Source organism: Benincasa hispida, chromosome 12, assembly GCF_027475165.1.
Source record: "Benincasa hispida cultivar pf3 chromosome 12, pf3_genome.v1.1, whole genome shotgun sequence".
Taxonomy (NCBI): Eukaryota; Viridiplantae; Streptophyta; class Magnoliopsida; order Cucurbitales; family Cucurbitaceae; genus Benincasa; species Benincasa hispida.
Window position 1 is genome coordinate 82,163,111 of NC_143489.1, and position 11,066 is coordinate 82,174,176.

General features: G+C 33.9%; 2 protein-coding genes across 4 annotated transcripts; one reads left to right on the forward strand and one right to left on the reverse strand.

Annotated features, from left to right (window-relative positions):
* The first annotated feature begins 473 nt into the window (after positions 1-473).
* On the forward strand, positions 474-3,747 carry LOC120092951 (uncharacterized). Its single transcript, XM_039051216.2, has 3 exons — positions 474-680; positions 1,467-1,623; positions 3,409-3,747. The coding sequence occupies exons 1-3, from the start codon at positions 678-680 to the stop codon at positions 3,453-3,455; spliced, it is 207 nt and encodes a 68-aa protein (XP_038907144.1). The 5' UTR covers positions 474-677; the 3' UTR covers positions 3,456-3,747.
* A 656-nt stretch (positions 3,748-4,403) lies between these two features.
* Positions 4,404-8,771, reverse strand: LCR (Galactose oxidase/kelch repeat superfamily protein). 3 transcript variants are annotated; one of them, XM_039051213.2, is made up of 2 exons: positions 8,399-8,771; positions 4,404-5,932 (listed from the first exon to the last, which is right to left on the reverse strand). In XM_039051213.2, exons 1-2 carry the CDS (start codon positions 8,545-8,547, stop codon positions 4,696-4,698), a joined length of 1,386 nt encoding a protein of 461 aa, XP_038907141.1. In that variant the 5' UTR covers positions 8,548-8,771; the 3' UTR covers positions 4,404-4,695. The 3 variants fall into 3 exon arrangements, with proteins under 3 accessions (XP_038907141.1, XP_038907143.1, XP_038907142.1); XM_039051215.2 differs by having other exon boundaries at positions 4,404-5,948; positions 8,399-8,517; XM_039051214.2 differs by lacking the exon at positions 8,399-8,771 and adding an exon at positions 7,740-7,874.
* Between the last annotated feature and the right edge of the window lie 2,295 nt (positions 8,772-11,066).

Below are 11,066 nucleotides of genomic sequence, written 5' to 3' on the forward strand. Positions count from 1 at the left end.
TTCATAAATATTTTTGACATAATCAATGATGATTTTCATCTAATTTTAATTTTAAAAATGACATATATCAACTTAAATCTTAAATTTTAAGAATTGTATTAATTTGAACCCTAAACTAATAATTGTATCAATTTAAACTCTCAAGTTTGGGACTACTATCAATCTAAACCCAAACTACTAATTATATGAATTTAAACTAAAAAATTTTCGTTCAAATAAAATATAATTGAGGATTTAAATTGATAAATTTATGAAACTTTAAGAATTAAATTGATATACTTTTCCGGATTTAAATAGACACAATTACTCATTTGGAGTTTTTAAAATGATACAACCTCAATGTTATAGGTTTAGATTGATATGGGCTAAAAACGCAACATCCGGGTGTTTACCGATCCAATAGAAAAGAGCCACGTATGACGTAAAACGTGGCGGCGCCCAATATTAGTCTGACGGTGACGCAAAATATGGGAACCGTATCAATGCCAGCCATTAAGCCGGACCATTTAAACCCCAAAATTGCAAACCGAAGGATCAGGTCAATATTCAATTTTAGATCAGAGTGGTGACCGGAGAGAAAACTCGCCGGCTGGCCAGGAGGAGGATCGATTCACTGCAATTCTTCTAATCTCTCCAGCTTCTATCGTGTCTCCGGCTACCCAATTTCTGCCAAAATCATGGTAATTTTCCTTCCTATTTGGTTTCCCTCTCAGATTGTAATTGCGATGGATTATTGTTCTAGCTTCTGGATCTCCGATTCGTGTAATCTGTCATTCATCCTGAGTTGGATCTTGGAATTATCTAGATTAGCATTTGTTGTTGTTGACTGTGATCATTTTTCTGTTTTTCTGTTCTGTTTCGCCTTTATAGGGCTTTTTTTTTTTTGACTTTTCGCTAATGGCTGTCGATTGCATCTCATTGCGAAATTGAGTGGTTAAAATGTTTGTATCTTGGTCTTTTAGACATTGTATTACGTGGGTAATTTGGATTTGCCCAAGTCTCTTGATTTGAAACGGTCTTTAGTTAGCCTAAATCTCTTGATGAAACCTACCTGAGAAGATTGGGCAAAACGTTGTTTACTAGCGGGAACATTTGTGATAGTGAAGAGAAATACTGGGCATTCAAATGGTTGAATATTGTTTCCTTGTTTGAATTTAAGTTTTGTGAAAATGAACTTTTAGCAAAAGAAAAATTGGAAATAAGTACTCTCGCTTGGCCGCTAATCTAAGTTGAGGGTTACTTTCCCAAGTCTCACATTTTAAATTTAGATCATGTTAACTTGAGGTTTTTTGTTGGAATATGGTAAGGGCATTATTTTTAATGGAAAAAATTTTGAGCTTTTGTGACGATTTCATTTGGTTTTGAATTGTTAGTGTTACTGAAATGACTATATAATAAATTTTGATATCTTGAGCTGCCTTTCTGAACTATACTCGGTGAACTTAACCTTCTACTTTTGTTTGAAGACAACATCAAGGCGTCTTGCAGACCGGAAGGTGGGGAGGTTTGAGAGGAATATCACAAAGAGAGGAGCTGTTCCAGATACGTCCATTAAGAAGGGGAAGGAGTATCCCGTTGGGCCTCTGCTGCTTGGATTCTTCATATTTGTTGTCATTGGATCATGTACGACTAATCCTTTGTAGTATCTATCATTTCAGTTTTTGGTTCATCTGATAAATAATTGTTGTGGCTAACCAAATATACGAGCCTTAGTTATAGGTGTAGGGTGGAGCCAAGGACACAAGATAGTATATAATCCTTGAGTTTTTGGGTCAGCTTACATGCATCTCTCGACTATTTTCATGGGAAAACCCACCTGACCTTGCAACATTTGGGTGAAACTCGTGAGATATTAATTCTTAGATAGATGACCACTAAGAATTGAACTCATCCCCTCTTAGCCATTTATCTAATGAAACAACAACTTTCATTAAGAAAAAAAATGAAAGAATACATGAGCATACAAAAACCAAGCCCACAAAAAAAGGGACCTCCCTCTATAAGAATGGAGCTTCCCTCTTAGTCATTTATCAAACTCAATGCCTTACTTGCCACCGAGTCAACCCACAAGGGTTAAAAAATTGAAAGATCTCTTGTATAATTAGTATTGAATCTTAGATATTAAATCTTTAATAGGTAACCACTTTGAATTGAACTCATCCCCTCTCAGCCATTTATCAAACTCAATGCCCTTTATGCCACTGGGCCAACCCATGATGGTTAAAACGGAAAGATCTCTTATATATAATTAGTATATATGTAGGTTCTTTTTTTTTTTAGTACATTCAGCATCGAAGGGGAGTACATGCTAATTACGGCTGAGTTATGCTCACGTTGGCTTGGCATATACAAAGTTAAAACTTTATCCTCACCCAATCAATTTATTGATGGTGCATTCAGTAAGCTTTTTCGGTATTCATCTCTAGAGCCGATTAGATGCTTCAATCATTCCTTCATATCCCGTTCTCTTGTTTTTTTTTTTTTTTTTTCATGTATATATTTTGAGTACACAGCTCTATTATTTTATTAGTATTCACCAAAGAGGGTGGTCTCCCTGGGACCTTATTCTGTCCAAACTCTCATAGCATTCATCTTTCTTCCTTCTCTTCCCTTCTCTTCTGCACTTGTTACTTTTAAGTAAAATCCTCTTCCTCCTTAGCTTAGTTTCCTGGTCCTGGGATGTGATTTTGCTCCAATTCTATCAAAGATATTGTGCTTCTTCCAGGGAATTCTACTATGCCCTATATCTGAGGGAGATTTTCTTGATTACCAAATGCACTAGGGATAGGTTTTCTTGACTACAGAAGGTTATATTTGTTTTAACTCAGGACAGAATTTATTCATCTTGTCTTGCAAGGTGTAGATACCTTGGTTGATCCTTCACTTACGCTTTACATGGTTTTACATCATCACCCTAGAACAACCTTCATTGCTTGTTTTACTATGGCTATACGCTGTAAACAATAATCACTGAATATCAATTTGAATATCTTGTTATGATACAACCTAGCTAGAAAACTCGAGAACAATAGGGAAAACACAATAAAAGATAGAAATGTATATAGTAAGACCAACAGAAACTACAATATATCATTCGAGAGGGCTGCTCACTCCAGTTTCCCACCATGGAAATTCTTACCAAAATGATCCATTCCTTCTAAAGTCTCTAGCACACTATATTTATAACCGAAGTCACCCCTAACTAATTACCTGTATGCCCTTACTATTATCATACTAATAATCCTAATATATCTCTCTAATTAGGACTCTCACTTTTCTCTCTAAATGAAGTTGCTCAGGGTTTCGACATCATGTTGGTCCACGATTCTAAAAACGATTGAATTTGCTGTATTAGTCTCTATTGTATTCAGAGTATCATATTGTTTCTGATCTTTGTTCATTCAACAGCTCTCTTCCAGATAATCAGGACAGCAACAGGCGGAGGCATGGCTTGATGTGATGCTCTGGTTTTGAGATGGTGTTACAGTTTGATGTTTTCCTCCCTTTCTTAGGCTGTAGGATGAACACAAAGGAAAAGTCTATTTTTTATTTTTTTTAAGATAGGAATTGATTCCGCAAGATTTCAAGAATTTTGATAATGGAATGGTGACAGTTCTCCATTTTCTACTTTAAAAGTGGAAAAAGTTACGAATCAGTTGGGTTAAAGTGTATGTATTTGATCAAGAGGTTAAGGGTTTGGAATTTCTCCCCTTTACTGGTTGAACTGAAAGAAAGAGGTTTGGTTAATACTGTTGGTTGTTTTTTTCAAAAATGGAAGTATTATTCATTAAAACTTGAATGATCGATTAAAGGCAAAAGTACAATATAGAAAATTAAGAAAGAAAAATGCTTTTGTTTGTAAAAGTACATTCTAAACGTTTTAAAATCATCACAGATTCACCATTTCTTTTTACTTGGTGCATTTTTTTTTAACAACTTTTAAAATTAAAATTAATTATATTACTATCTTTCTTATATATGTATTTCTTTTAAAGCTTGGTGGATGAGACATTGGGATTTTTTAACTAAAAATGAAGAAAAGAATGCTTTCTAATGAGGACTGGATATATATGCATGCGATACAAGTTAAATATCAGGTCAATATAGTTACGGACTTGGCCTCAAAATTAAAAGGTCATGTTCAACAACGTTACATAATTAAGTACATGGACTATTGACCTAGTGTTTCCTTATTAACCTTTTTTCTAAACTCAAAACGTGTAGGATTTTAAGTCAAAAGTCATCTTAACTCCTTGAAAGAATCGCTGTAAAGCTAAACCCTATTTTTCAACAAAGAGACCCAAAAATGGAGACTTTGTCATCATCCATCCGAAATAATTGACCCAAAAGTAGGAACTTATGCAGTTTCTGTTTAGAAATAAAGGTGAGAAAACAGACAATAGTTTGTTTTGGAAGCAAATATATTATACAATTCTGGGCACAGAGAGGAAATTCTTAAATTTGTCTTTTTGACATTTTAAGTTATTTTGTACACAGGCTTTTACACCAGAACCACAAAGTCTAATTTGGGAAAAATCTAACTTAACTGATCAAAATACAAAACTACAAGATGAAGAAAATCAGCAGCAAAAAAGGCTTGCGTGGAACGAAATAAAGCTTACAAGTTAACAAGCTTTTTCCAATGAGAGAACTCCTCACCTCGAACATTGTCTGCATAGCCAACCAGAAGCAAAGTCAAGCCACAGCAGTCGGGCAAGGGTAAAATGCAGTGCCTGATGTTATCCATTGTCGCTTCCTCCCGCGAGGCACCCCAGGAACTTTCGACCATTCCTTGCTCGTCACATCGTACGTAACCAATCTGTTTGTTTGCCTTGATCTCAAGGACAGCATGAGCAACCCTTTGTTTCCCAAGCAATTCATTCTAACGTGCTTTCCATAAAACTCCAAGCACCATATGTTTGGCATTCTGTCAACCTCCTTCCATAAGAGAGTCATCTTCTGCAGCTCCCATATGCACACGCACGTGGCTGCGTTTTTTGTCAACAACCCCACGAGCATGATCCGGCCCCCATACTCTGCAAGCGTATGGTCTGTCAGATGTAGCGGGGCGGGAACTATAAACTGCTTCCAAACCCCAGTGACCATGTTGTAGGACACAATCCCTTCGGGGTCTGAACGCATGAAGTAAAGTGTGCTGTCAATGGAGACAGCTTGTGAGCGGAAATTCAGGGATAATGGAAGCTTAATACTAGAAGGCATGCGCCCGGGGTGAATCCAGGAGTTTTTAACAGAGTCATAAATCTCATACTCTCCATCACAGCCCAGACATAAGATATTGTAGCCCCCACTGGTCGAACTACCATTTAGAGTCATCCCTACCGCAACACGAGACCACACTTCAACTGATCTAGCTGGCAACTCTTTAAGAGATTGAGTTAGAGGATTGCATACATAGAAGTTCCTATGACTGAAATCAAGCAAACACACAAGACCTCCAGCAGAAGCAACTGGCAGGACAAGTGATTTAATAGGCTGAGATGAAATGGATGGATGGTGCCATTTTTTCAAAGAAGGGTCATATATGGCTCCTGAACTAACCATGTCGTGAGTAATGGTGTAGAACCAAGGGGTGGTTTGTGGAACTTGAGCACAGTAAAAAGAGAAACTTTCAGAGTTTAGCAGTGAGTTCCATTTTTGGCAAACAGCACGAAAGCGGAAGAATGTAGCAATGGGAAGTCTCGCAATGACAGCTTCAAAAAGGTCCTCTGGGAAATCTTTCCAGATTTCTTCCATCACCTCAGTTGTTGCGGCTGATCCAGACAATTTTCCTCGGTTTCGCTCCTTTCTTGGTTTTTTTACAGGTGGAAGCATGCAAGCTTCTGTCATCTTACAATTTTCTGATCTACCAGCCACCATTACAAGACCGTAATAATCATCTGCAGAGTTGTCATCAATATCTTTGAAGCACCACCTGTGCAAAAGTCGAACTGAAGATGGTCATAAACTACTCCAGACAAGGATCCCAACAACCATCATATGATCACATAAAATATGACAAGTTTAAAGAGAATCCAAAAACACAAAAGCGAGAAAAGCTCGAACTTTCTATAAACTGAAAGACACTTCAAAATCATAACCTTCTAATGTTAATTTGTTTCTTGACGATCTTATTCTTATAATTTCAAAGATAAAGCATTTTCACTGCAATTGACAAGGCAGTCAACTTCCAAGCATCGGTTATAACTCAATTGTTGCATTACAAAATATCTACCCTAATATGATTAAGACCACATAAAAAGCACGTTATTTAAACGAGTAGAACTCCCAGCCCTAATGAATTTACAGATACACACATTTAACTGTTGAAACACAAAGAAGCTATCCAAGTAATTGAGCAATTTTACTCATCTGCATTTTTAAAATTTAGTCCAATCTCACAAAAAGAGACAAAAATTGAGCCAAGCTCAAGCAAATGCAGTGATTTGTGCAAGTTGGGAGGACTACGAGCAATTTTAGGAAAACCCGACTTAATAGAAGTGTCCTAGATCTTAAAACCACACTTTTAGACACCGCTTGCCTGTATGGAGCTTTCATTTTGATGAAGAGCCAAGGCAAATGACAGGAAAATGATAATGATGAAGAGCCTTTATTTACAAAAGAAGGCACATTAGCAAGATATGTCATCCTGCTCCATATCTCATTCGTATGGATACTTCAAATGTATTATATATACATAACACAATGAAAAAAAAATCTGGATAAGAAACGATTTAATTGATTAAATGAAATATCCAAAGAGTTTCAAAATAATTATAAAAAGAAGATATAAATCACAACACATTAATGAGAAAAAGATCCAAAATAATTCAAAAATCTATTTATGGAAAACAACAATCATCATAAGAATCTCTGTTGACTACTCGGGAGAAAGAAGCTCAAAGCAAAGGCAGAACTAAAAGAGGAAAAGACTAACCGCTAAATGCAACAATGTATGGCCTACTTTCTTGATGAATTGAACATAAAATAAATAGCAAACTAATGGTTTCAAGACACTAAAAAACAAAAAAAACCAAAAAATACCATGTCAGATAAATGATACAGGCATCATGAATAAATTCTCAACATATGCATTTTCAATTAGTCTACAAGTTTTCTTAGCTACAACATCTTAGACCCTGATTCAGGAAGCTTTGCAACAGAGCAATTGATTGAGTTCAGCAACCTCTATTCAAAATAATCCCGCTGCAGCTCGTACAATTTTTCAACCTAGGGTCGATATATTACCACGTAACCAGTAGATATAACCAATTCATGTTTCGCAATTCTGTAACTATGTCTCTAAACAACTTGGGTCTTACTACTGCACCTCCTCCCAGTTTGTCATGCCATTTTTAGCCGTGATGATATACAATTTCACCCAGCACCAATCATCTGGGCCATCTCCCTTCTAAAAGTCATTGAAATCACTAATGCAGACTAACCTAAGCAATATATAGTATGTATTTTACCATGGAGTATGTAATGATCTGCCCCACAGTGATTCCAGTTTGATTACTGTAGACAATTGATCCCCTACTCACTCAAGGAGGGTCGACTCAGTCACTACATTTTTTGGTGTTTTTTACTAAGCCACCAATAAGTACAAATATAGAAAATACATTAGGTTTATTTATGCCAAGTATAAAATAAATCCCAATTCAAGTAATGAAACATGATACATGAATGAAACCATCAAATCAATAAATTGAAATTAGGTGGTTACATGTTGATTACTAAACCTTCTAGATTTTCATTGAGCACGGTTCTGACTTCTTGGATTCCTTCAACTTTTTTAAGACCCTGCCTTTCTCTCGGTCCTTTTCTCCTCTTCTTAAAATGGGGCTATCCGTAACATATCCAAAGTTACCATTCTCCTTTCCAATACGAGTCAGTTATCAACAAAACCAGCGAAGTTGAAGGAAACAGTAGAGATTATGCAATCACACATTAGACATTGCAACAAAACGCGTAGGGTAACCATAATCAAATCACAAATTAAAACAATCCAAACTCGTAAATAAAGGAAACCAAATTCCAATCCCAATTCAAACTCAACACACTCACAAGCGATCCCCGATTCCTCAATAAACACTTCCAAAACCCAAATTCGAAAGAAAATCTCACCGAAATCGAAATTCCATTACGCCAACAGAGACAATAACCAAAACTTACAGCACACAGCTGAGAAACACAAACAAACAAAAAAAGAAAACGAGAAAGCAACACATAAGCAAAAGCGCCAACAGCTAAATCACACGAATTAAACACATCCAACAAAATACCTACTAAAAACATCAGTAGAAGCAGCTAAACATCGCATTTAGGAAAGCGATAGTAGAGATATAAAGAAGGAGAGAGATCGGAGGAAGATGAAAAGGCGTAAGATATAGATGGAAACCTCTGGCGAGATGAAGCTAGGGTGAGAGGCAGTTGCTGCGGCGGTTGCGGCGGCGGTGGCGGCGGTGGCGGAGGAGGATGAGAATGGTAGAATTGCAAGAACTCTTGAAGCTGACCGATGAGCTGCCTAAGCATGGCCAGGCCTTCCATGCCCAGAGAGCTCCCCTCTCTCCTTCTCTCTCTCTCTTCCCTTTCTTCCTATCTTTCTCTCTCTTCTTTCTTACTTCTTTCTCTCTCTCTAAATTAACCTCTTTTTTCCTTTTCTTTTTCTTCTGTATTTGATCCACGAATCATGTATTGCCACGTCATCCGGTCCCATGAATTTCTTATGAATGTAATGAACCCGCACACGCATCTTTCATTTCCCCCCCCCAACTAAAATCATTTCATTTATTTATATCTTTTTTTTTTTCTCTCCATGCCTTTTTTATTTTCTTTCTTCCTATTTTACCCTTCTCCTTTTCTTCTTCTTCTTACTCTGCGGTTCGGTTTAACCTAACCGTTTTTATTTTTCTTTTTCAGCATTATTATGAAATTAATTAGAACCGACTTTTTTTTAATTCAATTCTTTATTTTATTTTTTTTACAGTTACAGTGAATATTGGTTTGCTGATCTTTTTTTAAACCCTCTTCCTCTAAATAGTCAAAATTTTGAAAACAATTTGTTTTACATTTTTAGTATCTTTAAATTAAAAATTTTAAAATACAACATTACATTGAATAAGTTGAATTGAGTCAAGCCGACTCTACTCTAAGATGCAATTAATTATTATAACTATAAATTTTTTCAATCTAAACAATCGTTATTAAATAATTAACTCAATATAACCATAAAATATTTGGTCGGTTGGTTAGATTATTTAGCTTATTTATTTTTCAAAAAATAAATTTGACTTGTACAATTGTCAAGTTTATCAATTTTAACTGTAAATTGTTAATTTCATCAAATTGCACCTCAAATTTAGATAAGTGTTACAATTTTTAAAATGTAGTGTAATATTAACCTTTTATTAAATTCTCCTTCCAAAATATCATTAAAAAATCTCATAATATGTATATGTTACAAAATTGAAAAAATTTTAAAGAAAAACAACATTATACCCATTTTTTTTTTTTAATTTATGGATTTAATGGTTAATTTGTGTATTCAATCAAACTTATTTTATTGGCAAACCTTTCTTTTATAGAAATGAATGACTTTATTATAATTTTCCACTATTTTCTATCTAAATTAGTATGTGAATTAGAGGAAATTAAATTAATGGCAAAATTTGCAACAATTATTTAAGTTTAGATTCGTTGAATTTGAAAATACAAGGTAGAAATTGTCATAACCATACGTTTAAAGTCAATTTTGATTTTTTTTTCTCCCATTTCTTTCCTTTGAGAAACATCTATTTAGTTTTCTTTTCAAATATATCATTAAAGATTATTAACTCAGTTTATATTCATATTTGGAAAATTTACATCCCAAAGAAATTAAACTTATTCTTTAAAATTGTTGGAGAACATATAGTCCACAAATAATTATAAATATAAAACGTTATAAGTAGAAGAAATATTTCTAAATTCAACAATATGTTCAAGTTGGTTTGATTTAAAACAAAATAATTTTAATCGAACCACGAACTAACTTAATTCATAAAGTTTTCATTTATTTTAACTTACTACTCCACGTTGAAACCATACATATTAGATTGGATTGATCAAAGTTTCAGAGACATAAAAGATCTTTAAACACCTCTAATTGAATTTTATGTTTCAAGTATTTAATTTTAAAAAATTAGTTTTTTGGGAAGAAATTGGAGTGTTACAATTGCTCAAAATAGTTTTTCAGTCGTATTTTAATCAATTTTTATCAAAAATATTTAAATAAAAATGATTTTTTTTAAAAAAATATTTTTTTTTCTCAGGTCAATCCAAATGGACCTCAAGACTCTGAACTTTCAACTTTATGTCTAGTAAATTTATAATTTAAAAAAAAAAATGTTGAAAAGATCAATAACTATTAGATACAAAACTGAATTAACGACCTATTAGATACATTTTAAAATTTAGGGACCTAATCAAATACCAAACATGTAAAAATAAAAACTTAAATAAATATGTCAATTAAAAAAATGGAAATTTTTTGGATAAATTATTTCTCTAAGTTTACAAAATTTTACGATTAAACCCTTAATATCATGAAATGTGCAAGTGCAATCACCCTAAACTATTAAAGATGTCTTACAATCAAGTGTTAAAATAATAGATAAAATGAGTTTAATTCAACAATAATTGACATAACCTTCTTTCCTAGAGGTCATAGGTTTAATTCTTCATTTGCAATTGTACTAAAATAATTAAAATGCTAAAACAATACAATTCTTACCGAAAAGTCTTTAAAAAACTACTTTTTGAAATTTTGTAATATTTGGATTGGTTTTCTAAAATAATTTTAGAAAGTAATAGTAGAAGTAGTGGTTATAAGCTCTTTTTTTTTTTTGAAAATCCAAGAAGTACGTGAATATCAGATAAAGCCTAGAATATTAATCTAGAAGAATTTCAAATTTCAGAAGAAGGTTGAACTTTCATTCCAACATTTTTTAAAAAAAGAAAAAGGCAAATAAAATTGATGTAAGGGGTTGGAGTTTAGATTGTTATGCCTTTTTCATTTTGCAATAATT